At 49.4% G+C, this 25,863-nt stretch overlaps 1 protein-coding gene across 3 annotated transcripts; it reads left to right on the top strand.

The window, feature by feature from the left end:
• Positions 1–3,968: 3,968 nt before the first annotated feature.
• SDHC (succinate dehydrogenase complex subunit C) lies at positions 3,969–24,446 on the top strand. 3 transcript variants are annotated; one of them, XR_002908329.1, is made up of 7 exons: positions 3,969–4,057; positions 11,934–11,990; positions 13,700–13,801; positions 14,815–14,876; positions 19,759–19,922; positions 23,417–23,573; positions 23,723–24,446. XR_002908329.1 is itself a non-coding variant. In XM_024204170.1 (6 exons), exons 1-6 carry the CDS (start codon positions 4,038–4,040, stop codon positions 23,519–23,521), a joined length of 510 nt encoding a protein of 169 aa, XP_024059938.1. In that variant the 5' UTR covers positions 3,969–4,037; the 3' UTR covers positions 23,522–24,446. The 3 variants fall into 3 exon arrangements, 2 of the variants coding, with proteins under 2 accessions (XP_024059938.1, XP_024059939.1); XM_024204170.1 differs by having other exon boundaries at positions 23,417–24,446; XM_024204171.2 differs by lacking the exon at positions 3,969–4,057 and adding an exon at positions 4,641–4,753 and having other exon boundaries at positions 23,417–24,446.
• Positions 24,447–25,863: the final 1,417 nt, after the last annotated feature.

Genomic DNA, 25,863 nt, shown 5'->3' on the forward strand with positions numbered 1-25,863 from the left:
TTTCTAGGTAATGAGTACTATAGTCCTCCGGGCTACGCCAGATGAGCAGCGGATTTGTCCCAGTCTGAAAAATGAGGTCGAAACTCCAGGGTGCTCTCTTTCTCTGTGCCTCTTTCAAGCAGTTATTTGTAGATCCTTGTTATGACCCTGTGCTGGCAGGGCTTGGGAGCTTTCCCTTAGGGTCTATCTACACTGCAACTGGGAGGCAAGACTGCAGCATGTCCAGGCGTACCCGAGCTAGCTTTGATCAAGTCAGGTTGTTAAAAGTAGTAGTGTAGCCACTGTAGAATATCCAGCATCAAGATCTGGCCACTCAGATACTATCCTCCCTGTTACCCCACAATCTAGGGCACCCCGCCCACACCCTTTTGAGGGCTAAAGGCGTGACCCGGTCAATTTAGGCACTTCCACCCTTTCCCTATCGAGAGCTTGGGGTGTAAGGCACCTATCCTTTCTCATGGGGCTCAAGGAGAGACCTGGTCAATTTAAGTACCCGCCACTACCCATGAGACTTGGGGCTGTACAGGTCTGTGTGACCTTTTCCCAGTGAAAGAACCGTAGACAGCTGTGCTCTAAACATCTATTTATTAGCAACACACACAGAATACATATACCAAGCAAATCTCTTATGCTCACCGCTCCCAAGGTACAGACAAATTTCATGATGGCCAGTCTGGAGCCACTAGTCTGGGGGTTCCCGGCGATGCCTCTGCACATCATGGTCATGCAGAGGGGTCAGAGTTCCAGCAGCTTGATGTTGAACTACGGTCCAGAAATGGTTCCCAAAGAGCATTGCTTTCCATTTACATTCTCTAGGTAAAACTAGCTCCCCCCTTTCACTTCACTAAACCCATCACCCCTAAATAACAAACATTTTAACCAATGACACCCTGGCACTCTGTCCTCCTTCCTGCCCAAGTTTTTTACATTTTATCTTTCATGCCCAAATTGTAACTTAGTTGTGTCCTTTTCTGTTTGTGCAGCTGGTGAGCATAAAATACTGGTCAGAGCTTATTTTACCATTTGTTGAGTCTCTTTCTGTATCCTTCCTAATTTCCCAGTGCCTGGGTGTCTACTTTATAACCTTGGTGGTTATAAATCTCGTTAGGACATTCCTGAGGTGGGGGTGCTTTATCAGCAGTAGAACTTTTTTTTTTTTTTTTTTCAATTTTAATGGTGAACTCCCAGTGTTTAATCCATGGCTGGTTTAATGGGGGGGGGGGTGGGGAGGGGTTGATCAGGTCTCAGGCCAACATCCGGTGACCCAAGGTATGTACTTGGGTGGCTACCCTGTGCTGCTAGGGCTATTCCACTATTTTTAGCAAGCTAGCTCAATCAAAGGTAGCTTGAGTATGCCTCCATGTGCTGTCCCTATTGCAGTGTAGACATACCCGTAGTCTTTTTTATACACTGTACAATTAGTCTGTGGAACTCATTGCTACAAGATATTACTGAGGCCAGGCGCTTAGCAGGATCCAGAGAAAGATCAAATATCGATACGGACAGCAGAAATATCTGGATTTGATACTAGCCATGATTAAAGAAAGAACAAAAAAGTTTAGAAGAACTATAAACCCTCCTGCTTCAAGGCACACAGCAGCCTCTAACTAATGGGGGTCAGGAAGCAACTTATCCAGTAGGCAGGTCATGTCATACTTTCCCACTTCATGTTTCGATGAAACATCTGGCACTGGCTACAATTAGAGGCAGGATAGGAGATGAGACAGACCCCTAATCTTGCAGTTTCTATGCTCCTTGTCTGAAAATATTTATTTTAAATACAAACATAATTTTGCCAGGAGCTACTTTAGCTCTTTTGGTAGAAGGAATGGGGGAAGGTGTGTGGGGAGAGAAGATTTGTGTGGAGGTGCAAAGTATAATAATTTGACTTCTGTGTGACTTTCAACATACATATATAAATTACTGACCACTGTTATTATTTCACTTATTGTAGGGCCTATTTTAAATGGCAGGGGGCATTGTATGAGAGGAAGGATACAGTGGGAAACAAGGAGTCAGGATACCTGGGTCTGTACTGAGCTCTGTCCCTCAATTGGATAAGTCACCTCCGCACCTGTGCAATGGAGATATTGTTGATCTGCCTCGTGGAAGGGTTGTGAGAATTCAATAACGTTTATGAAGCTGTGATGCTGGCAGAGGAGGTGCCGGTTCATGCTAAGGCCCCTAGGTCTCAACTGAACACTGAGGGCTTGTCTACACTGGCAATTTACAGCGCTGCAACTTTCTTGCTCAGGGGTGTGAAAAAACACCTCCCTGAGTGCAGCAAGTTTCCGTGCTGTAAAGCGCCAGTGTAGATTGTGCACCAGCGCTGGGAGCCGCGCTCCCAGTGCTAGTAGCTACGCCCCTCGTGGAAGTGGTTTTTTCTCCCAGCGCTCTGCCGCGACCACACAAGCCACTTTAAAGTGCTGCCACAGCAGTGCTTTAGCGTTGCCGGTGTCGACTAGCCCTGACAAATAGCTGGAGCCAGTCTGGGCTCACCTGTGTGCTGGAACGGTTAAAACAGGCATTAGAGTTATAAAAACGTGCTTAGTGTTTAGACTTTATGGAATACTTGTAAGTTGCTGCGTGCACTCATCTCACTTATAATACCTGTAGGCCATGTTATAAAGTAAGATTTAAGTGTTTGCTCTGTAACTGTAAATCACCAGAGAGGAGAGAAGCATTACCAAGTGCGAAATATTTGTTTCCAACATGAGGTGTTATCTCTTGCCCAACAAAAGAAGGCCCATCAACACCAGGGAAACCACTGCTGAACATAACCACTGCTGAAGACAAAAGGCTTTGTGCATTGCTTCTCCCCTCCCACCCCCATGAAGAGGAGATGTGCAACTGAATTCCTCCCGACAGCTGAATTCACAACTCTAATGCTTGAGGAGTTCACACTTGATACTTGGTTGGTGAAATCTAAGGTCTTGTCTACACTGCCACTTTACAGCGCGGAAACTGTCTCATTCAGGGGTGTGAAAAAACACCCCCGAGCAATGAAAGTTTCAGCGCTGCAAAGTGGCAGTGTAGACAGTGCAGCAGCGCTGGTAGCTACTCCCCTTGTGGGGGTGGGTTTTTTACAGCTTTCTCCCAGTGCTGGTGCCGCGACTACACAGCCACGTTGAACTGTTGCTGCGGCAGCGTTTTAACATTGGCAGTGAAGACGTGCCCTATGTATAGAACTCACAGCCAATTTGGGGTTTGTGTCCCGCTTCTCAACAGTCAGCCCTGAAGATTGTACTCATGCTCTTGAGCCACTGGAGCACAGCTTGACAGGAGCATTCTGAGATCTGCAGAGCAGATCAAGATGAGCCAAAGTTACTTAGTCAATTCTTCTTCTTCTATGCCCATAGTTGGTGCTTAGATGGTAAAAGCCCAATAGAAATATCTTTGGGTGATGAACGCTTTGCTCTCAAAACTAAAAAACTTATTTTTAAACGTTCATAATCTAATTTAATAAAACCTCTCTCTGGAGCCTCCCTCTGGGGCTCCAGCTAGGAATGTCTGGAAGTTTGTTACATTCATGTTAAGCATTTAGAGGGCACATTATGCCCTCAGAGCACCCGACTATGACATGTCTGCTTCCATTGAAAATAAGTGGTGGGGCTGTACCACCACCTTCACTGCCCCCAGCCCACGTGGGGTAGGCAAATAGTGCTAACGCCCCTACAGGGCTGGGGACCCCGAGAGACAGAGAAAGGGGCTGGATCATGTGCCTACTGAGGTTAACGAGGGCAGGCTCAAACCCAGTGACTTGCCCTGGGTCACAGAGCGAGTCCCTAACAGAACCCAGGCGTCCTGGCTCCCAGCCCCCCACAGCCCAGCTCCAGGGAGATGTAAAACAGTCAACAAAGTGCGTGTGTCTGTGCGCGTGCGCCGGGGACGGGGACCCGGGGCTGGGAGTGAATCCCAGCTATGGGGGTCGAGGGGGTCGCTGGGAGAGGAGGCCCCTCCCCTCCGGGAGCGGAAGTAGGGCAGGCGGACGTGCTTTGTACGTCTGAGGTCACTTCCGGACCTCGGAGGGTTTCAAGATGGCGGTTTCTTTGTTGAGGTGACGTCTGGGGGGGAGCCAAGGGGAGACCTGGCGAGTGTGGGGGGACCGGGTAGCGGGGCGGGGAGGAGAGAGACCTGGTAGCGGGGCGGGGGGAGGAAGGGGAGGCCCGGCGGGGGGGAGACCAGGTAGCCGGGCGGGCCGGGGGGAAGCCCGGCGTGGGGGGGGGGAGACCAGGTAGCGGGCCGGGCCGGGGGGAGGCCCGGCGGGGGGACGGCGGCCGGGCCCTGGAGAACCCCATGGCGGGCGGGAGGGCCGGTAACTGCCTGTGATGTGGCTGCGCTTGGGACAGGGTGGAAGCGTTGGAGGGCGCGGGGCAGTGCTGGGACCCTGCCCCCGGCTTCTCCCCGTCACCTACAGCGGTGCTGCTCCTGCCTCCGGGGGCCTCCAGGGGTGCGCAGCTAGGCCAAGGCAACAGCCTCGGTGACCTGCAGTCAAGCCTGACTGGCTCCCGCTGCCGGGGCGAGCCCGTGACAGTCTTGTCTTAAAAACAAAGCACTGGAAGGGCAGGAAATTCTGCGGTGTTAATAAGCAAAAGATCCCTAAGGTCCCTAAACAGCATCATCATCAGTTCCCCTCACTCTCGTGCGGCATGTAGGGAGAGCTAAGTTAGACAGACATTTATGGTCACGTTGCACTGTCTAATGGATCTAAGCTGGCAGACGCCTGGGTAGACTGACCCTGCATCTTAGAACTGTGAGTACGGGCCTGTGTCGACACAAACATTGTACAGCTTTAACTGTACTAGTTTAGCAATGTGGTGTAAACCACCCCACTGTGGACACATTTATACCTGTGTAACTTATCCCCATACGGGAAGGGGAATAACTTGTCCCCGTATAAGAGAGATGAGGTGGGTGAGATGATATCTTTCCCTGGACCAGCTCTGCTGGTGAGAGAGAGAGTACGACGAGCTCTTTTTCAGACCTCACCCACCTTGGTCCCAGGATATTAGGTAATACATCTACAATAACCCAGTATAAGACACCTTTATATGAGTATAACTGCATCCCCACTATGGATTGGACCAGTATAATTATTTTGGCCTTTTTTATTGGTCATAAATTAGGAAAAAAAACAAATACCCAACAGTCCCTGCAAAAGACGAGCACTTTTCCGCATTCAGATCGCCTTTAAAGGTATCACAACATAGTACTAACCAGCACAGGGTAGGTAGCTGAGCAACAGGTATATCTGTGACTGTGTTCTCATTTATTGCCACTGCTGCAGTCATGGTGTGGCAGAATTATGATGTACCTTTGCCAGTGTCATGTGGAATGGGTAAGGCCCTACCAAATTCATGGTCCATTTTGATCAATTTTATGGTCATAGGATTTTAAACATTGTAAATTTCATGATTCCAGATATTTAAATCTGAAATTTCATGGTGTTGTAACTGTAGGGGTCCTGCCCCAAAAGGGTATTGTGTGTGTGTGTGTTTCCCCCCCCAAAAAAAGTTGTTGGGGGGTCGTGGTATTGCCACCCTTACTTTTGCACAGCTACTGGGGGTGGTGCTGCCTTTGGAGCTGGGTGGCTGGAGAGCGGCAGCTGCTGGCTAGGAGCAGAAGTAAGGATGGCATGGTATGGTATAGCCACTCTTACTTCTGCACTGCTGCCTTTAGAGCTGGGCCCTCGGCCAGCAGCCGCCACTCTCTGGCCGCCCAGCTCTGAAGGCAGCAACACAGAAATAAGGGTAGCAATACCACAACAGCCCCCTCCCCCCGCAACCCCCTTTTGGATTGGGACCCTCAGTTTAAGAAATGCTGGTCTTTCCCATGAAATCTATATAGTATAGGGTAAAAGTACACAAAAGACCAGATTTCACAGTCTGTGACATGTTTTTCATGGCCGTGCATTTGGTAGGGCCCTAGGAATGGGTTTTCGATGTTCGTATTGGTTCAGGAGTTCTGGTTTCCTTTAGCAGATGAAGGTTGATCTCACTGTAGTCTGTGGTTGTATCTCAATATGTTGCTGGTGAGTAAAGGACTATTGTGTTCAATTTTGGTATCCCTGCTTTAGAAAGGCTGTTGAATATTTGGAAAAAGTTCAAAGAAGAGCCACAAGAGTGATCTGAGTGCTGGAAAGCTTGCCTTACAGTGGAAGACTAAAGGATTTGAATCTGTTTAGTTTATTGATGAGAAGGTTGAGCATGGTCTATAACTCTTCTTCTTCGGCTATCCCTCAGTGCGAGGAAGATGTCTGCCAAAGGGATTTATTGATGGGTTTTTAAGTGGCTGAGGAGCCCAATTTTTGCCCTGCAGATTTTCCCACAGAAGTGACAGGTGTAATATTGGAGGAGACATAGTTGTTGGCTAGTGTTGTGCCCTTTCTTTACTCCTTTGTCGCTTCTGTCTCATGAGCACGTCTGTTCTCCTCAAAGTGGGCTATGGCTTGATGTATAGTGTGATGCCTCTGTTGAAGTCCTCCAGGTTGGTGGATCGATGCCTCCCTTTTTAAGGTGTACTTTCAGTATGTCCTTGAAGTGCTTCCGCTGCCCTCCACGATGCCTTCTTTCCTGGCTTAACTGAGAGAAGAGTACTTGCTTTGGGAGGCAAGTGTCAGGCATACGTACACAGTGACCAGCCCAGCAGAGTTGATGTTTCATGACCTGCACTTCTACACTGCTGATGTTGGCTGCAGAGAGAACGCTGATGTTAGTGCATCAGTCTTTCCACCTGATCCTGAGAATCCTCCTGAGGTGGTACGGCTGGAACCACTCCAGCTGCTTGAGATATTGTTTGTAGGTTACCCAGGTCTCTCACCCATAGAGAAGGGTGGGGATGACAACTGCCTTGTAAACCAAGATCTTGGTACCGGTTTGTAGATCCCTATCATTGAAGACTTGTTTGAGTAGTCTTCCAAAGAATGTGCTAGCCCAGCGGATCCTGTATTCGATTTCTGTGTCAGTGCTATCTGTTTGGGAGAGGTGGCTGCCAAGGTATGGAAAATGGTCCTTATTTTCCAGGGGTTCTCTGCTGATGGAGATTTGTGAAGTATGAAGAGTAGTTTATGCAGGCGAGGGCTGGTAGAATACCTTGGTATTGATAGAATATCCTGATATTGAGAGAGACCCCCAAGCTGTGATAGGATCTGCAAAAAGTTTTAGGGTGCTTGCAGGTCGGCCTCTGTGTGTGCAATCATCTGCATACTGAATCCGTGATGCCAATTCTCGTGATCTTAAATTTTGTTTGGAGACAGAGGAGATTGAGAAGTTGGCCATCCATATGATACTCAATCCCGATTCCGTCAGGAAGGCTGTGGCAGATGAGAATCAGGATCACGGCAAGGTAAATGGAGAACAGTGTTGGAGCAGTGACACAGCCCTGCTTGACACCAGTATGAATGATGAATGGTTTGATCTCTGAGCCGTTGCATCCCATCATAGAGTAGTTTGATGATGGAAATAAATTTCTTTGGACAACCAAACCTACACAGCACCATCCATAGGGCATCACGATTGATAGAGTCAAAGGCCTTGGTTAGGTCGATGAATGCCATGAGCAGTTCCTGGTGTTGCTCTCTGCACTTCTCCTGAATCTGTCGTGCCACGAAGATCATGTCAGTTGTGCCTCAGAGTGTCCTGAAGCCACACTGATTCGGGGAAGAGTTCCTCGGCAAGAGGGAGGAGGTGGTTTAAAAGGATCCGGGCAAGGATCTGCCCTATGATGGAGAGGAGGGCAATACCTCTGTAGTTCCCACACAAAGATTTGACCCCTATCTTGAATATTGTAACAATGTTGGCCTTCTTAAAGTCAGGTGGAATTTCTTCACAAGTCCAGATTTTGTCAAGGAATTGGCAAAGTTTGTGCTGGGGCATTGTTCCACCAGCTTTAAAAACCTCAGCTGGGATGCCATCTGGGCCTGGTGATTATTTTTATCTGGGTGATGGCACACTATACTTCCTCAGAAGATGGGAAACTCTCTGACTTGCCTGACATCATTGACATTCAAAAGCACTGGGATCAACTTAAAAATACTATTCACAGTGCATGTGCTGAAACCATAGGATATTCCACTCATCGGCACCAAGACTGGTTTGATAAAAATGAGGAAATCCTAGCATTAATTCAACAGAAAATAAATGTATTCTGTAACTGGCAAAATGATTTCTCTAACCAACGAAAACATGAGGTCTATCATCTGCTCAAAGCTGAAGTCCAAAGGAGGCTACATAACATCAAAAACAAGTGGTGGCAAGAGAAGGTTCTCTGAGATCCAGGGTTTCGTAGACCAGGATGACATGAGAAGCTTCTTTCAAACCACAAAAGCTCTATATGGGCCAAGCTCCAAAGGCCCAACCCCCTTACGTTCCCAGGATGGCTCCACTCTCCTCAAGGACAATGTAGCCATTAAACAATGCTGGAAGGAGCACTTTGAGAGCCTACTAAACTGTGAATCCACAGTCTCCGAAGACACCACTGAGTTCATTCCACAACACACAGCAATGGAATACCTTGCTGATTCCCCATCTTCTGAAGTCTATAACTACCAGCGCAGGGAGAAGATGTACTATTAGAGGGCTCTTTATTCTAGCGGACACACGGGCCCAGTCAGACATACAAGAACCAGTGGCTGGAAGTTGCAAGTAGAAAAATTCAAATGGGAAATAAGGTGCATTTTTTAGAGTGAGGATAATTAGCCATTGGCACAGCTTCATAAGGGGTATGGTAGATTCTCTATCGCTTGGTATATTTAAATCAGAATGGGAGACTGATTCTCTGGTCTACCAAGGCCACTTTGCTCCATATAAACACTGCAGAGTGCTCCCACGCTATCAGGAGACAACCAGTGGGGAATTCCCTCTGTGCTGGCTCTCTCTCCTCCACACCAGTGTGAGGTAGAGGAGAGGGCTAGGGAAGGATAGAAGGTGTGGCTCTGTTACCACCAGTCCTCCATTAGAGTAAGGTTCCTGAGTGGAGAATTGAGGCCTGGATGCTTTACTAAGAGCTGTTGGATTTGATGCAGGAATTGCTGGATGATGTTCTCTGGCCTGTTATGCAAGAGCTCAGACTAGATGACCGTAATGGTCTCTTCTGGCCTTGGAATCTATGAATATGTCAGTTATGGGTTCAGTACAGAAAGTCTGGTGGCTTGTATTGTCGGTGTCAGATCTGTTTGCGGTTCAGGCATAAGACTGTTCCCTGATCTTCTGCATGGTGAGTGGGCAATGATATGGGAGGAGAGTTACCATTGTTTGTGTAATAACAGTGCCTCTTCAAATTTGAGCTTTAATTTCAATTTTCCCAGCTTCCCAATAGTTTGACCATAATGAAGTCTTAATGTCCCTGTCCCCCTACACTCCGTCTTGAGTTACTTATACACCTTTTCTCACTGGAATCAAGGTTAACAAAGGTGGTGTTTTTTTCTAGATATTTTCTTACCTTTTTTGTTTTAAAAGACAGTTTTAGGCTTGGTGTGGTGTGGATGGAAAGAAACATCTTGGCTTGGGTGGAAAGCTTTCTGAGGTGTGCATAGACTCAGTTCCTGTCACAGAATCCACGGGCAGCTCTAAGTGAGCAGCAAGGGTCTGATTCGTCATTTCCCTGCACTTTGCACAGTAGATAATGTTTTCACCTCTCTTAGCCAACACTCCTATCAGTCTGATTTTTTTGGTGGCATTCTAAACTCACTGTGCAGCACTTTGAAACAACTCCACAAAATGTAGGACAATGGTAAATTGGGCCCTGGATGTGCATAGACTAAGCCCAGACATTAAAATAGAAGCAACTTGCCCATGCATGTAGTGTGACATTTGCGTTGGATTACATGGGTGCATTTTAATGTGCTCGCTGATCACAATCTCTGCACATATGCTAATGCAAACATTAATGCCCTCTTCCCCTGCTGATAAATAAATTTCTAACTAGCTTTCTGTCTGCATCCCCCAAAGCTGCCAAATGCACTCCTAATTTTTTTATCCATGGTACATATATGACCCCAATTACTGTAATATCTGAGCACTTCACAATCTTTAATGTGTTTATCCTCACAACCCCCTGTGAGGCAGGGTAGGGCTATTATCCCCTTTATTCAGATGGGACCCAAGGCACAGAGACTGCGTGACTTGCCCAAGGTCATACAAGGAGTCTGTGGCAGAGCAGGGAATCCTGAATCCCTTCTTGTTTCCTAGCCTCTGGATCCTCCTTCCTCCCCTCATTGCAGAAATGCCAGATTTGTTTAGCTGTGTTCCTTGTTCAGTTTGCCTCCAGCTTCCAGAAAAATCTTCCACTGACAGAAGTTGGAGAGAGATGAGGGGAGGAATCTGGCCACCTTGGAAGCCCTCATCCTAAACGTGTGTTGTTGTAGTAATTACCATAACTCCATAATGAAAGACACTGCAGAGAACTGCATTGGGAACCGAGCATGGAGCAACCCAGACAGTGCTTATCTTAATAGGGGGCGGTGAATTGATCTTGGGAGACAGGAGGTTCTGAATTGCTAATGCTGGCTCTGCCAGCTAACTCACAGTGTCACCTTGGTCAAGTCATTGAACGTGTGTTCTTTCCCTTCTTTTTTGTTTTATTTTGAATTGCAGTAGAGCCTAGGGGCCCCAGGCGTGGACCAGGGCCCTGTTGTGCTAGGTGCTGTACAAACAATAAAAAGAAGGTCCCTGCACTAAAGACTAAGTAAATTGTAAAACAAGGCTGATCCTCAAAGTGCGGAGCCATCAGCCCTGTCATTATGTGTATGCTGTCATTTTTTTTTGAAAATCTCTTGTCTTCTGCCATCTGTGTAGAAGGTGTCCAGGAGCCAGAGCTTCGATGTATGTAAATGTTTATAGCTTAGTTGAGGTCAATGGAGCTATGACACCCTGTTGTGAGGGTCTGGTCCCCAGGTGTTTTTGCCGCTGTGTCCTCCAGATCTGCTGGGGGATGGTTAAAAATGCCAGCACTGTGTTTACGGACTGGTGTTAATGAAACAGTGGGAGATTTCCTGAGATGCTGGAGCAGACGCAGTCTGCATGCATCTGAGGGTTAATTAATGTTTGTCAGTGTGCTGTAGATGACAGTGCGGAGTGTTGTTATACACTTAATTCTAATCATGCCACCAGGAAATGAAGTGCTGTCTTTTGTGCCTTGTCCTTGACAGTAACTTGGGAGAGAGAGCGGATGCTGTAGATTCCAACCCACATCTGCAAACTCTTGAGCTGTGGCTGGATTGGAGGCCTGGCTCTGCCCCTCTTGCTGGAGAAATGCCCTTGAATGTCAGAGTCACAATTACTGCAATTGATCTGTAGAGAATGGCTCCCACTGCTTTGGGGACCATAAAAACCTTATTTATCTCCCACCTCCAGTGTTGATGTGCCTGAAATACTGTGTGCATTGGGCCATGACATTGACCTGCCTTCTCGCTAACACTCGGAGAATAATGAATGGGCAAGGGTGAAACAATATAATGAAAAAGAGCTTTTAGGAGGAAAGCTGGTGATCTCTTTATTTCAGAGGCTTGAAGAGCTGTAGTCTGAACCAGCTCTTTTCATACTGTTTGGCAGGCACGCCTTTCTGGGACATTTACCACCCAGTCCTGATAATTGCTTCTCCTGAGGGTGAAGAATGGCCTGCATTAGCCTCGCTGTTAGTGCAGAGTACTGTTTATGCCTGTCTTATTAGCAAGGTATTACAGCTCAGTATGGTAATTACAGGGTATCATAAAGAGAGAACTCTTGGGCAGAGTCTGGAGAGTCTAACAGCTAGGCTCAGCGTTACAAGTGGTGTTAAAATAATTCCTCATCCCCCAGATTCACTCTTAAAACATCAGGCATTACACTGTGGTCTCCTCTGCACCTGGTTATAAAAATGCCCCTGTATTGTGTGCATTTACCCCTTTCAGTGTCTAGCCGATATTCACAGAGCTCTTTCCATCTTCTTTTTTGCAGACATGTGGGTCAGCGCTGCCTGTGGACTCGGCTCGGCCCCAGCCTTTCTGTGCGACAGTGAGTTTTTGAGGCTTTATTGAGAGTAAAGGGATTAATTCCTTTCTCCCTAAGGGATCCCTTCTAAGACTTCACTGCCTGTGCATGTTCTACCTGCTTATTAATTCTAACCATTCAGATATCTGGCGGGTGCCATGTGTTGGCAGGGTATTTACTATGTCATTACATGATAAATATGTGGCTAGTTAAATAACCTGCAGGTGTTTCTTTTGTGAGGTAATAATTGTGTCCTGGGATAAAATAAACTCCTGGCTGGAGGCTGGGGTGTGTGTTAGTCTTGGGCCTGGCTGTTATTGAATGTGTCAATGATGAATATGTACAAACACAGTTGGATTAGAATAGTGTAACCGGAATAAAAGCAGGCTCACTTTAGAAAGTGCTTTGGGATAGCCTCTTATGGGGTCAGCATTGATTGGGATTTGCATGCCGTACAGGTGCATCAGTGACTATGTTGCATCCCTGTGCTTTGCCCGTCACTGCTGTCATTCTGTGTAAGTTGCAGTGCAGTGTACACAGTAACTTTATACCTAACAAAGGTATAATCAACAGAAACCCTCCCAGCTCCCGTGCTCCATGCAAGCTGCGCAGCTGGGCTCAGTGGGGGGTGGGGGAAGCTTTTGCTTTTTGTTTTTTTTTTGCTCAATCGAGCTGTAAGAGTAATTGCTGAGTTATCTCAGGAACATGAAATTACAAGGTCTTTCTTTGGTACAATGTGCAATTACCGTGGCAGTAAAGAGCAGGTTGCATGGTATCAGCCTTGTATAACATGTTATCAGACAGCTAATAGTCCGACTCGGCTGTGGATGGTGCTTTTCAGGTTGGGGGAGCTAGGGAAATCAGCACTGTCTCACCATCCTAAGTTTTATTATGAAATGCTGAGAGCTGCCACTGACTGTCACCTCCTGTTTTTCGAGAGATCAGTGCTGCATTACTGCAGTTGAGACCAGCAGCGGTGCTTGAGCTGGCAGCTTTTGTTAGTTTCGAACTCTCCCTCCACCCACAAGTACACCAGGGCCCAGTTTTGTTACCCTTCCAAACACATTGCGAAGCCTATCTTTCTCCTTTTGGTTAAGGATGTTGAGGAGGGTGGGTTGACGTGGATATATTTATGGGCAGTACTTGTTAAAGTTGTAATTTTGAAGTTGTGGGCTTGGTGCCCAGACCACTGGATGGCACCTATAGATGGATTTATTAATTTTAATAAATAAATACTCCTCGATGAGCTGGGAATGGAGGAGATGAATTCATGTCAGAAGCCTGCTTCCCTGGCATCTCCATTCTCACTCATGGCCTCACTGCATCTTCCTTGGGCTTCATGCAGACCTGAGGTCATGTTTATTCTGCCCTTTAGTTCTTTTTCTAGGTGCTGATTTGCAGGGCAGCTATGTGCTGGCCCCATTTTCAGAACTGTGCCCACGGTTCAGGTAGTTTTCCTGTTTCAGGATAAAACTGCAAAGAGCAAAAAGCTGCTGAGTGGGAGGGGCATTGTGTGTGGACTGTTTGACTTGTGCTGATGTGGAGATGGGTGAGGTGTCTCCCTTGGGATGTACAGCTCTGCAAGGTGAAATGCCCCTCTGGTGTTGCCCTGTGGACCTGGAACAGCCCTGCTCAGACAGTGATGTTCCGCGGGCACAGAGTAAATTTGAGTCACTTAATTCTGTTGCTCTTCCTTTTACTCCTCTGACTTCCTGCCTCTCCTTTTGTTCCAGTGTGGTCCCCATGGGAACAACAGCGAAGGAGGAGATGGCTCAATTTTGGGATAAAAACACCCAGTCGAACCGTCCCATGTCCCCTCATATCACCATCTACAAGTAAGAACTCCAGAGGCGTCTGCATCTCTGTGGGGTTACATCCCAGAGTCTGGCAAAGGACTTAACCCTCTGTATCCTCCCCTTCATGTGGAAAGAACTCTGTATGTTCCCTTTAGTCGTCAGGGAGCACCTGCTTTGTGGTTAAGGCAGAGAAGTGGGAGACCTGGGTTGTATTTCTAGCTCTGTCATAGACATTCTGAGACCTTGAGCGAAGGAGTGTTACTTTCTCACCTGTGACAGTTTCTTCATCTCTGCAATGGCAATAATGAAATTGACCCACCTCAAGGGGTTGTGAGCTCTAGTTAATGTCTTCAGAGCCCTCTAACGTCCTTGATGGAAGGCGCTAGAGCGGGTCAAAGGATTATTTTCCCCCAAAAACCTGAGTCCAAAGGGTGTTAGGGTGACCTGAGGCACAGGAAGGGGATCATGTGAGGCCACTAGAGCACACCTCCTCAGTGTCTCTGCATTGGGCTGTTCCCATGATCTGATTCTCTTGTGGTGAATTTCCTGTTGTGTTGGGATTTTTCTCATTTCTGTGTATGTGTCTGGGAGCCTGAATCCTGTCCTTCCCCTCTGAATCGGCAGCAGCCTTGCACTCTCCCCTCATCCTCCCTCCCTTTAAGCCCTCCCAGCAAACATGGGCTTTCTCCCTCCCAGGATTCCTGCCAGTGGGGTTTGTCATTCCTGAGCCACCCCTGCAAATTCCCCACCTATTTTCCTTTTGGCTAGATTCCTTGAATAATTCTGAGTGCAGAAATACACAGCCAGCAGCACAGAGCGGTCTGGGAATAGATTGGTCATGCCTCTGCCTCTGCGCCCCTTCTCAACAAGTTTATGTGAGTTCCCAGTTTGTCTGGAAGGCTTCCAGCCTGTCCTTCACCCTCACATTACCTCAGGCTTCTCCCTAGACTATCTCACCTCTAGCATGCTTCAGACACCCGAGATGTGCTGTTTGCATATCACCCTCACTCCATGAGTGGCTCCTCTTTCTGACAAGGTCTGTTGTTTTGCAGGTGGTCTCTGCCCATGATGATGTCCATCGGCCACCGTGGCACTGGTGTTGCAATGAGTGCAGGTGTGTGATTCTCTGCCTCAGGTACCTTCGGGAGTAGACGGGCCTTGGTCAGCATCAGTATAGAGAGCTTCCATTGCAGTCACTAACCCTGAGACAACTTGACTTTCATTCTGTTGGTTACCTTGTCTCTCCTTGTCCTCAAGGCAAGGAGTTGGAGTGTCTCTGCTGTAGTTGCCACAGCTGGGCTCTGTAATGGGCTGTACTGACTGCACAAATAAATACCCATTGCTCCTAATCTCATTCTTTTCCTTCTGCAAGCTGTGTCTTGCCACATACACTAGTAGAGCCCTGCGTGGATACACAATTTATATCCATGGATACAAAGTGGATATCCGTGGAGTTGCAGGGCTCTAGTGACAATGAGCGAGACCAGCAGGGCCATAGCCAGTGAGTGGACCAGGAACCGCAGCAGCGAAAGCAGCAGCATGTTGGGCCACTGCTCCCAGGAGCCAGTACCCAGCCTGGGCAGCTCCTCTGGTGTGGCTGTACCGCCCCCACCCCGATCATTGGGGTGGGCACCAGGCTCACTGGCAGCTGTCTCTGGTCATGATAGTGGCTTGCACGCTCCTGTCCCGTCCATGCAGCAGTGTGTGTCTCCTGTCTGGGAGCGTGCTAGCCGCTTGCACACACTAGTGGGACGAGGGATAGCTGCTGGTGAGCAGTGGGCAGGGCTGGGGTGGTACAGTCTCCTCCTCGGAGCTGCCCAGGCTGGGCGCTGGCTTCTGCAAGTGGTGACCCGACATGCTGCTGCTTTCACCGCTGCGGTTCAGGGCCTGGTCACTGGCCCTGAAGCACCTTGGATATCCACTTTATATCCTCAGATATAAATTGTGTATCCGTGCAGGGCTCCTGTACCTTGTCAGACCTGGTGCCCTGCACATGTGTGCCATATGTAAGTGGTACCCTTCCTGGGAAAGTCAAGGAGGCAGCATTTTCTGTTGGTTAGAGCATGGGAGACTGGGAGTCAGAAAACCTGCATTCTGATCTGAAATCTGCCACTGCCTTGCTTGAGCAAGTCACTTACCCTCCCAGGGCCTCATTTTTGTCTGTTGGGGACTGGCTCTCACATGGGGTGCATTAGTATAAATTCAAAGTGGGGTTCGCTTTTGCTTTGCCGTGGCTTCCCGTTAAAGGGCTACTGCCCCAAGCAAGAACCCCAGTGTGGGGAAGCCACTCATCAGGTATGAATTGAAAGAGCAAGGTCAGATTCAAATGGGTTTTCTAAGCTTTCTGCAGGTATTTATTATTTGTATTACTGTAGTGCTAGGAGCCTTCGTCATGGATCAAGATCCCATTGGTGTAGGTCTTATACAGACACAGCTGCTGCCTTCCCAATTAGGGCCCCCTACAGAGACACTGATAGTGCACACTGGGTGGGGGAGTAGGTGGCACCAGAATTGGGGCTGCTAAACCATGTCCAAACAGATAATTTGATCTTGTACCATTTAACCAAAACACTAATATTGAAACCTTAACAGTATTTCTGACCCACATTCTCCTATGGCCCTTCCTTCTTCTCTGGCTGTGTAAAGCATCTGGCTCTTTAAAGTGTTTGTGCTACTGCTCAGCCTGCTGGGAAGAGGTGGAGCTGTGTTTGTAGGGGGAGGGCTGCGAGGGGGTGTCTGAGCAAAAGGAGCTTCACCCTTAGATTTCTTCCTCCCGGGACCCGAGAGCGAGGCAGTAATACAGGTGGGAACAGGCGCTGAGGCCAAGGCCTATGTTTTCCAAACTGGACCTTCCCTTTAGGTGCCTGATTTCCAACACCTGGAAAGCCGTGAGGACCTGCAACCACAGTTGAAGTCAATGGGAGCTGTGGGTGCTCAGCACCTCTAAGGATTTGGCCCTGGGGTTTGGAAGTTGGGCGCCCAAAGGGAGAGGCCACTTGAAAATGTAGCCATAGGCACGCTCGTAAATGTGGGCCCAAGTGACAAGAGCCAGTGCAGAGCTATGGCTGGAACTCTGCTCTCCTGTGCTCCAGCTGCAGGGGGTTTGTCTATACAGCCCATGGCAGCGAGTCTCGGAGCTCAGGTCAACAGACTCAGGCTTGTGGGGCTTGGGCTACTGTGCTAAAAATAGCTATGTAGACGCTGCAGCTCAGACTCTGAAGCCTAGGGAGTGGGGGTGGGTTTTAGAGCCTGTGCTGCAAGGTCTACACAGCTTTTTTTAGTGCGATAGCCCAAGTCTGTCGACCTGGACTCTGAGACTTGCTGTTGCTCTCTATGTAGACGTACTCTAACGGTCAAGGTGTTTGGGGGCAGTGCTGACTTGCAGGGTATTTTCAGAGCAAGAACACAACTTCTGCATAAGAAGCAGGATACATAACGGCCATACTGGGTCAGACCAAAGGTCCATCAAGCCCAGTATCCTGTCTTCCGACTGTGGCCAATGCCAGATGCCGCCCAGAGAATGAACAGACAGGTAATCATCAGGTGTTCCATCCTGTTGCCCATTCCCTGCTTCTGGGGAAGTAGTGTTTTGGTTAAATTCCCCCTGCAGAGGCTAGGGACACTATCCCTGCCCATCCTCCAGGAACTTATCTAGTTCTTTTTTGAACCCTGTTACAACTGTGGATTGTAGGGAAACCCATGGCTAAGAGGTTTGCATGAGCCCCTGCAGCCCCCCACTTGTGACTTCGTACCAAATTTAACTCAGGTCTTTGTGGTGTGCTGCTGTTGGAGCAAAATGATCAGGAAGGAAAGGGAGAGAGTGAGGGGCTGCTAAGAATAACTTCACCAGCCCTCCCCCTCCATCAACTCCTAAAGCTGGCCCTGGAATGTGGGGAATGTCTTTGGGGAGAGGCGACCTTCCCCCCCCCAAAAAAACACACACACTTGCTTGCTTTCCACAAGGTGGGTGGAATCTGAAATGAAATCCACAGCAAAGCTTGTGTCTCAGGACCAGAAAACTTCTGTTTCTGCCAGTGGGGGAATTTAACTAAAGATTGGATAAAAATGGCACTAGAAACCTTGGTGCTGTTTCCAGATGGACTCATTACACAGAGGTGCTTGTTGAAGCGGGTCTAGTGTAGGTTGGGCCTCAAGGCTTGAACTGACCATGTGATCCCTGCCTCCCTCTTGGCTTTCACTCAGTTAAACCCCAGAATTGCTAATCTGTGCAGCTAGGCATTGTCACACAAAAAGCTGAAGGTCCAGCCAGGTGCCAAATGTCAGCAGCATGAGCCGCAGAGTCTGAATTTGGTTACAGAAATGAGCTCCAATGAGCCCAGCAGTGTTTAACCCGACGTGAGTGCTTGCTGCAGATCACTCTGTTACGTCAGCGCAATTTATCTCCTTGCTAGATCTTGTGAGCCCAGCGGGTTTATTCCCTAATGCCCTTTGAGTTAGCCCATGTGCCCTTCTCCGTAATACCATACCAGGAGGAGTGACACCCATTGTGCCAGGCAGAGAGGTAGTTTGTCAACATGGTCCAAGCCTTGCGGTCCTGTTGGTCATTCTCCTCAGCCCAAAGCTACTCCTTCCCCAGAGGGCTGGGAAATGCCTGCCCTTCTGTGCGGGGGGCTTGGCCAGCAGTCAGTGTGCTATCGAACCTGCTAGTTGTTCAAGCTCACAAAGTTGCCATTGCCTGTAAAAGAGGATTTATTACTCACTTACAAAATGAGTCCTTTGTTGACCTCTGCCATGGGAACAGCAAGAGGCCTCCTCCCCAGCCCTTTAGAATCCAAAGGGTAACCCCACACTGGCTGCACTGTCTCACCAGACAGCTGTGCAGCCAACAAAATGGAACAGAGCAGGGAGCTCTGCTTTCACCGGCCAGGCCAGCAATTACATGAGCACTTGATTCCTGCACTTTCTCAAGGCAAACACAGAGGCCATTGAAACCACGAGTGACTGAGCTGGGAAGCAGCTAGTTGGCTTGGAGGCGCTGGCACCACTGCTGATAGAGCTGCTTAAGCCCGCGTACCAGAGGAGAGCAATCGGGCTCCACTGAACGGAGGGTTAATCACGGCTTGGCTAGCTCTTCTCTCTTTGATCACTCCCATTCTTTTGGCAGCACCATCTGTAAAAAGCCTCTTGGCCTAAAAATGACAGAGAAGCTGCCACCACTTCTCCAGCTAGCATGCTCACTTATGTCAAGCCGTCTCTTTGTGTGCCAGCCTCTTCACGTGCCATTGGGCTGCTGGGCTTGGCTCCTGCCAAACTCTCTGTTTGGTTAGTGATTGGTGAGCGGATATTTTTGTCCTGCTATTCTGGACTCTCGAGGACTTTCTGGTGGAGCTCCTCTCTTACATTTAAGACATTGAAGGGATCCTTTGAAACTTGCATTCCAGGTAGTTTGGCTTATGTACTAAGGCCCCGATTCTGCAAATGCTTGAGCGTGTGTGTCACTGTACTCTCAGGAATAGTCACTGGGGGCTACTCACATGAGTCTAGTTACTCCCATACTTCAGTGTTGTCTGGACTGCGGCCAACAGTAAGGTACTTAATAGCCTTGTTGACTTCAGGGGGTAACACTGTGGTAACAAAGTGACCCCACAGCTTCTATTCTGTTGCTATTTGTTTATTTAGCCAAGCTGAGACTGTGACTGGAATTGTTCTTAAAGGCATAAGTGTGTCAGAGCAAAAAGTGACCTCTCCTGCACTAATCACCTAAAAGTAACTCTCTTTCTAGCTCCTCACTATGACATGCAGAATTGAAGGCCGCTCCCTGTGGGAGCTGTGCTGTACTGATACAGAGGAACCAGGAGAGTGGGAGAAGAAGTTGGCTCATTTTGTTTGCATTGGCTTTTCAGGCCCCGGGAGTAGGAGCCCCTGGCTCCCAGCTGGGGAGTGCTGATTATCTTGCAGGGCTCTCTCTTTCCTGGTGAGTAAGCTGCTGGCTAACATTGGCAGCTGGTTTGACTTGTGGGTTCTTTCTTTTCCAGGGGTGTCTCTCTTTGGTCTGGCTGCCTTGATTCTCCCGGAACAGTTCCCCTATTACCTGGCATTTGTGAAGTCGCTCAGTCTGGGGCCTGCTCTTATCTACTCTGCTAAGTTTGCTTTGGCTTTCCCCCTCACCTACCACACCTGGAACGGAATCCGACACCTTGTGAGTAGCCTTGATGGAGCTGCATGTATGTGTCTGTCTAAGGTGCAGGGAGTTGGGTGGGCATCTGGGGTAATACTTTCAGAAGTTACTAAGTCCCATTTTCCAACGTGACTTGTCACTTTGGCACTTCTGAAAGTGTAACCTCTTGTTTAATATCCCCAACTTGTAATGTCATTGTCCTGTGACGATGCGAGACCTTCCAAAATGACTGTTTTTCAGTGTTAATATCCGCTCACAATAGCCATGTTATGTTATATATTAATATTATATTACATCTGTCTGTGATCTACTATAGTCCCTTTATAGAAACCAGCCCTTAATATTTGCCCTGGGCTGAAACTTGGGAGACAGCATCTCAGTGTAGGAGAACTTTGTGGATTTAAAAAACAGCTGAAGACAATATTGGCTCTTCAATGTGGGAACAAGATGTGTTGCTTTTGCTGCAGAGGCAGCTGGCTCAGTGTGTGACCTAATCCTTTCTGCTTTAGGGGAAGTGTGGCTCAGGGGTGCTGCACTTCAAACATGGATTTGTGCTGCACACGTTGGGTGCCCACTGTGTTCTCGTCTCGGTGGCATAAGCATTGCTTCTCTAATGAAGTATTGATCCCCGGAGTTTGTATCTTGCTTCTGGTATTACCAGATGCTTATGATGAAAGAAACCCATCATGCACCTGGCAGAGCTGTCCCTGTAGGGATCAGTGGCATCCTGAGGAATGAGGTGAGGGGGCTTTGTAAATCCCTCAGCTGGGGAGACTGGTTGACCCTGGTATGGCTGGCACTGCTGCAAACATTGTTCATTTTGCAGCCCGCCAAGAGTTCCAGATCAGATCTGCGAACATGAGGCCTGGCCCAGGGCTCCAGCATTGATCCAGCTGGCTGAGCCCCGTTTGCTCACGGAGTTGCTGTCAAGCAAATAGAAAAAGTCTTAACAGTCCTCTCATAAGGGCCTTGTGAGTCAAATGCGGGTTGAAAGACTGTAACTGCGTATTTACATTAAAAAGGCAATGAAACTGCCTCCAAATCTATGTTCAAATAACCAGCAGTGCTGACAGCTGGCCAGGCGGATGGCTACATCGCAGAAATGTGGGGCAGGGAACGGTTAATGCTTACATTGTTAGGTGTTTCGTTCCCTTGAATAAACTGCAGTGCTTTGGTGGTGGTGGTGTGTGTGTGCGTGCGTGTGCATGCACTCCGGTCGCTCCACTGCTGGAGAGCTGGTTATTATTGTGTCTAGACCTAAATTCAGTTAGGTCTCCAAAATCAGACCTATTATCACATCACTAGCCACGTAAACCAAAGGCACTGCCAGCTTAGGCTGAAATTCCCAGCTCTTTCCCCCCTTAACTTAGACTTTTAGTGCACTGGTACATCTTCTGATCACCTGATAGCACCTGTATGTGACACGGAGCAGTCCTACATTGGCCAGGGCTAGCAGCAGACTGAATGACCAACTAGGTCCATGTCTGACACCGTGGTGATTGACTCACACTCCATATACAGAGACACAGTCAGAGAGAAATTCAGACAGTGAGGAAAATGACTCCTGAATGCTGCGTTCCCTGTCTTTGAGGGGACGGGGCTGACTGCATGAGTGGCCGGGTTAGGAGCAGTGGTAAGATTCCCCACTGGAGAAGGGGAGATGCCTCCTGTGACTGATTTTTGGCTCTCCTGTGGAGCTCCTTGGCGTAATACTGAGTGGGAACAGTAAGTTCCCATGTACAGAGGGAGAGCTGAGGCACAGAGCGACTGTTACATCCAGTGTTATCTGGAGTGTGGACTTACTATGGGTGCCCACTCTGAGGCTACGTCCTCACTACGGGGGGGGGGAGGAAATGTCGATTTAAGATACGCAAATTCAGCTACGCGAATAGCATAGCTGAATTTGACGTATCGGAGCCGACTTACCCCGCTGTGAGGATGGCGGCAAATCGACCTCCGCGGCTCCCCCGTCGACGGCGCCTACTCCTACCTCCGCTGGTGGAGTACAAGCGTCGATTCGGGGACTGATTGTCGCGTCCCAACGAGACGCGATAATTCAATCCCCGAGAGATCGATTTCTACCCGCCGATTCAGGCGGGTAGTGTAGACCTGCCCTGAGACATCTGGGGCCTGATTTTCCAGTGGTGTCTCCATTAGATTTTTGTTTAGAGCAGAGGCTGCCTCACACTTTTGAAAACCAGGACATTGTCTCAGGTTGCTCACCCAGCACCAGTGGATGCTTAGAAAGTTTAGGCCTAAGTAACTGGCACAAAGTCATACAGGTAGTCAATGGCAGAACTGGGAACAGACAAGACTGTCTGCCTTGTCTGTTGCTGCCTGCCACCTCAGTGCATTACTGATGGCTAAGGCTAAGTTTTAGTCAGGGGTATTTTAAAGTCACGGACAGATTACGGGCAGTAAACAAAAATTCACAGCCCATGACCTGTCCATGACTTTTACTAAAAATACCCGTGACTAAAACTTGGATGGGGAGGGGGCTGCCCGGGGGCCCAGCAGGTGCTGGGGGAGTGTGGGTGGCACTGCGTGGCCCAGGACACCTGCTGGTAAAGGGGGGGTGGGGAGAATTGGTGAGGCTGGCAGGCTCCCTACCTGGTTCTGTGCCCCCCCCGCCCCCCCAAGCTCAGCTGCTAAGCGGAGGCATGGCCAGGCAGCCTGTGTGCTGCCTCTGCCGCCCCTGCAGCTCCCATTGGCCATGGTTCCCAGCCAATGGGAACGGCGAAGCCAGTGCTCTGGGCGGAGGCTGCGTGCAGAGCTGCCTGGCCACACCTCCGCCTAGCAGCTGAGCAAGGGGGGATGTCGCTGCTTCCGGGGAGCTCCCCAGGTAAGTGCCACCCAGAGCCTGTCCCGTACCTCAACCCCCTGCCCTGTCCCACACCCAAACTCTTCTGCTGCTGCAGGGGAGCGGTGGCCCGAGACTGCCCCAGCAGCAGCTGGTGTGACTGGCACAGGGGCTGCCTGAGCTGCCCCTGAGCCAGGTGCACTGGCCGCTGCAGAAGTCACAAAGGTCACGGAAAGTCACGGAATCCGTGACCTCTGTGACAAACTCGAAGCCTTACTGATAGCCAGTCAGAAACCAGATGGAACCAGCTTTGCTGGGACAGGGTTTGTCGTTCGTGTGATGAACGGGAGTCACGGTAGCTAAGTGCTGGGGCTCACACTGCCCCTGCACGCAGCCTGCACCCCTCACCCTAGAGACTCCTACAGAACTTGTGATAGGTCCCCCGGCCCCTTCCTCACTTGGGCAGTTCTCGGCACTCCCTCCCATTTGCAGTCAGGTGCTCAGAACACACTACTCCAAGAGGGATCTCAACAGCTCCATAGCCAGAGGGGCTGTTCCCTTCTCTGGCTTGTTCTTTGCCTATTTTCTGCAAAGCACTGATGGCCCTGGGCTCTGGAGGCCTGGCGTGCCTGGGGTTCAGTTGCAGACTGTGCGAGTGCTCCAGTGGGACGCCCTGATTCCTTGCTGAGTGTGTCTCTGTTCTCTTTGTGTCTAGATGTGGGACATGGGAAAAGGATTTAAGATTCCCCAAGTCTACCAGTCTGGAGTCCTGGTCCTGGTCTTGACCCTGCTTTCCTCCGCTGGACTCGCAGCCATGTGAAGGCACCTCCCTCCTGAAGCCCTCCCTTCTCCTACAAGGATTTGATTATCTGGTGATCTGGTCCAGACAGAGCTCTGTGTGTGTGGGGGGGGGGAAGGGCAGGAGGGACTAGAGACTCCTAGATAACTAAATTGTTGGGGCAAGATGGTGCTTTCTGCTCTTTGTAAAGCATGTGACTGATCAGAGTTTGCTTATTACTAGCCCTGAGTGATGTGCTGTCTCCAGCTATCCTAGCCCAGCGAGATCCCAGAACACCTTTCCAGAATGCCACGGGCAGGAGTCCCAGTCCAGGATGTTCAAGACTCTAGGTAGCCACAAGCAGCTGGTAACTGACAGCTGATTAGCAGTTGATTCTTATCCACCTAGAGCATGCTCAGAGGAACTGCCTTCCTTAATTCATCGCTGTTCTTTCAAATTAACTCTGGTTCACTTGCTTTCTGCTCTGCCCTGAAGCTTGAGACAATACTGGCACTGTGTGCCCCCTCACTGGGCCCGAGCGGGGTTGGGGGAGGAGAGGCGAGTGCCTCTAGCCTAGCGTCTGTGTGTAGGCTCACGTAAAAGACAGCTGTCCCCATTGATGCTGGCGCTGGTTCTAGGGCAAGCACAGACTGAGCCGCCGACGCCAGCGCCCGTGATGCTAGTAAGGGGAATATGGAATTTGATGCTGTCCTGGGTAAAATGCCTAACTGCTGGAATCTGGCTTTCTGCTGCAGTCAGCATCCTGTGGGCTTTACAGTGGGGAGAGGGGCAGCCTGTAGCGGGCCCAGTGCTTGGGGGCTGGGCATGTTGAGTTCAAAGCACTCTGTGCAGCAGCTCACAACTCTTCCAGCAGATCAAGGATAAGCACCCGTATATTTTTGGAGTCTTCAATCAAATCTGTATTTTTTTTTTCCCCTCTGAAAATAAATCTATTCTTTGAACCTTTTGGATGACTGCCAATGCCACGGTCTCCCCCTCACTGTGCACTGTCACTCCGGCCCGTGTGTTTGTAACAGACCCACCCTCCCCAGTAAAGCCGGCTTTGCTCTTTCACACCGCATGCTGGCAGCTGAGTTATTGTTACAGATTTTCAAATGAGCTGCCACTTTGGCTTTTCGATAGACTGTAATGAAACATCCGAAATCTGAACAGAGACACATGGAGAATTTACCCTGAGTGGATGGAGAATGTCGTGTTCTCTTCAGAGAAGCAGCGCAGAGGTGTGTGGTGTGACGTGGGAGTCGGGGTCCTCTGATCTCCTGTTATGGAGCCCATAGTGACTGTCTACCCCTTGGGTATGCAGTTGAGAATCCTGACACTGGGCCTGCACCCCATGGTCATTTACACGGATGTGAAATGCTCCCGGCTCAGTGTGGTGGCATTTCAAACCCAGTCCGTGCTCGCTTTGTGCTAGTGCCCCAGGTGCAGGCTGCTGGAGAGTGCTGCTAAAACCCACTGTGCTCCAGTAGTTGCGTTTACACTTGGAGGCTCTGTTCTGCTCTGCCAAGTGCCTGTAAAAATGGCCCCTTCCTGTTCAGGGGCTCTGCCTCCTCTATGGAGCAGTTGGAGCTGTTGACTCTACTGTCTGCAGGAGGGGTTTTCCTCCCCCTCCTGTTGATGCTGTGGAGCCAGCATGGACTGTCCTGAAACATGAATTCCGCTGTCTCCAAAATGGCTCCAGGGCCAGCAATAGCAGCACAAGGTTCCTCCCACACTGCCCCACACAATGCTTCAGCTCTGGGTGCTTTGGTGTCCAATGCCTAGTGAGGGTTTGGCCTCAGAGAGTAACAGTGAGGTTATAACTCCCCGGACAGCTCTAGGCCCTTGTGTGCACTACCTGCAGATGCATTTACCACTGGGTTGTCATGGGGTTAAGATGCATGAGGCTATAACCACTCTAGCCAGCGCTGGTGGCAGAGCAGTGTGGGGGGAGTGCCCTATAACTGTCAGTGAAGGTGCAGATCCAGGGAGGCAATGGTGCATGGGCACCTCTCCCAGAGGAGGCAGAGAGATAATCCTCCTTCCCTTCCAATGTCATGGAGCCAGCAAACAGCGCTGCCTTTTGGTGGCTACCAGCTTTAGTCTTTCACTGGTAATTCCCTCCCCAAGTGAGCCAGGTGGGTAGTGACTGAACAGAAGCATGGGCTGATCCGGAGGCCCCAGTGGTAAGGTCAGGGCCTGGTGCAAGTGGTGACCATGGACAGAGGAGTGTGTGCTTAAAGTGCCCTGAAAAGCATTTGTACAAGATGGGGTGTGGGCACCGTGTCTGTGCTGGATCGGGGGCCTGGCAGGGGCTGAAAGGCTTTTTTGCTTTTAGAAATATTAGCAGCGTCCAGTCTGCTTGTCCTGGTTTTGCTGGGGGA

The sequence above is a fragment of the Terrapene carolina genome, unplaced genomic scaffold, assembly GCF_002925995.2.
Source record: "Terrapene carolina triunguis isolate 2854851 unplaced genomic scaffold, T_m_triunguis-2.0 Scaffold249, whole genome shotgun sequence".
In the NCBI taxonomy this organism is placed as follows: domain Eukaryota; kingdom Metazoa; phylum Chordata; order Testudines; family Emydidae; genus Terrapene; species Terrapene triunguis.

What these genes read in the sequence shown, in the direction of transcription:
- SDHC (XM_024204170.1), top strand. Translation starts at nt 4,038, where the DNA reads ATGGCGGTTTCTTTGTTGAG. An exon ending in TGGTGTTGCAATGAGTGCAG is followed by an intron (nt 14,877 to 19,758) that starts GTGTGTGATTCT and finishes TTTCTTTTCCAG; the next exon opens with GGGTGTCTCTCTTTGGTCTG. An exon ending in GGAACGGAATCCGACACCTT is followed by an intron (nt 19,923 to 23,416) that starts GTGAGTAGCCTT and finishes CTTTGTGTCTAG; the next exon opens with ATGTGGGACATGGGAAAAGG.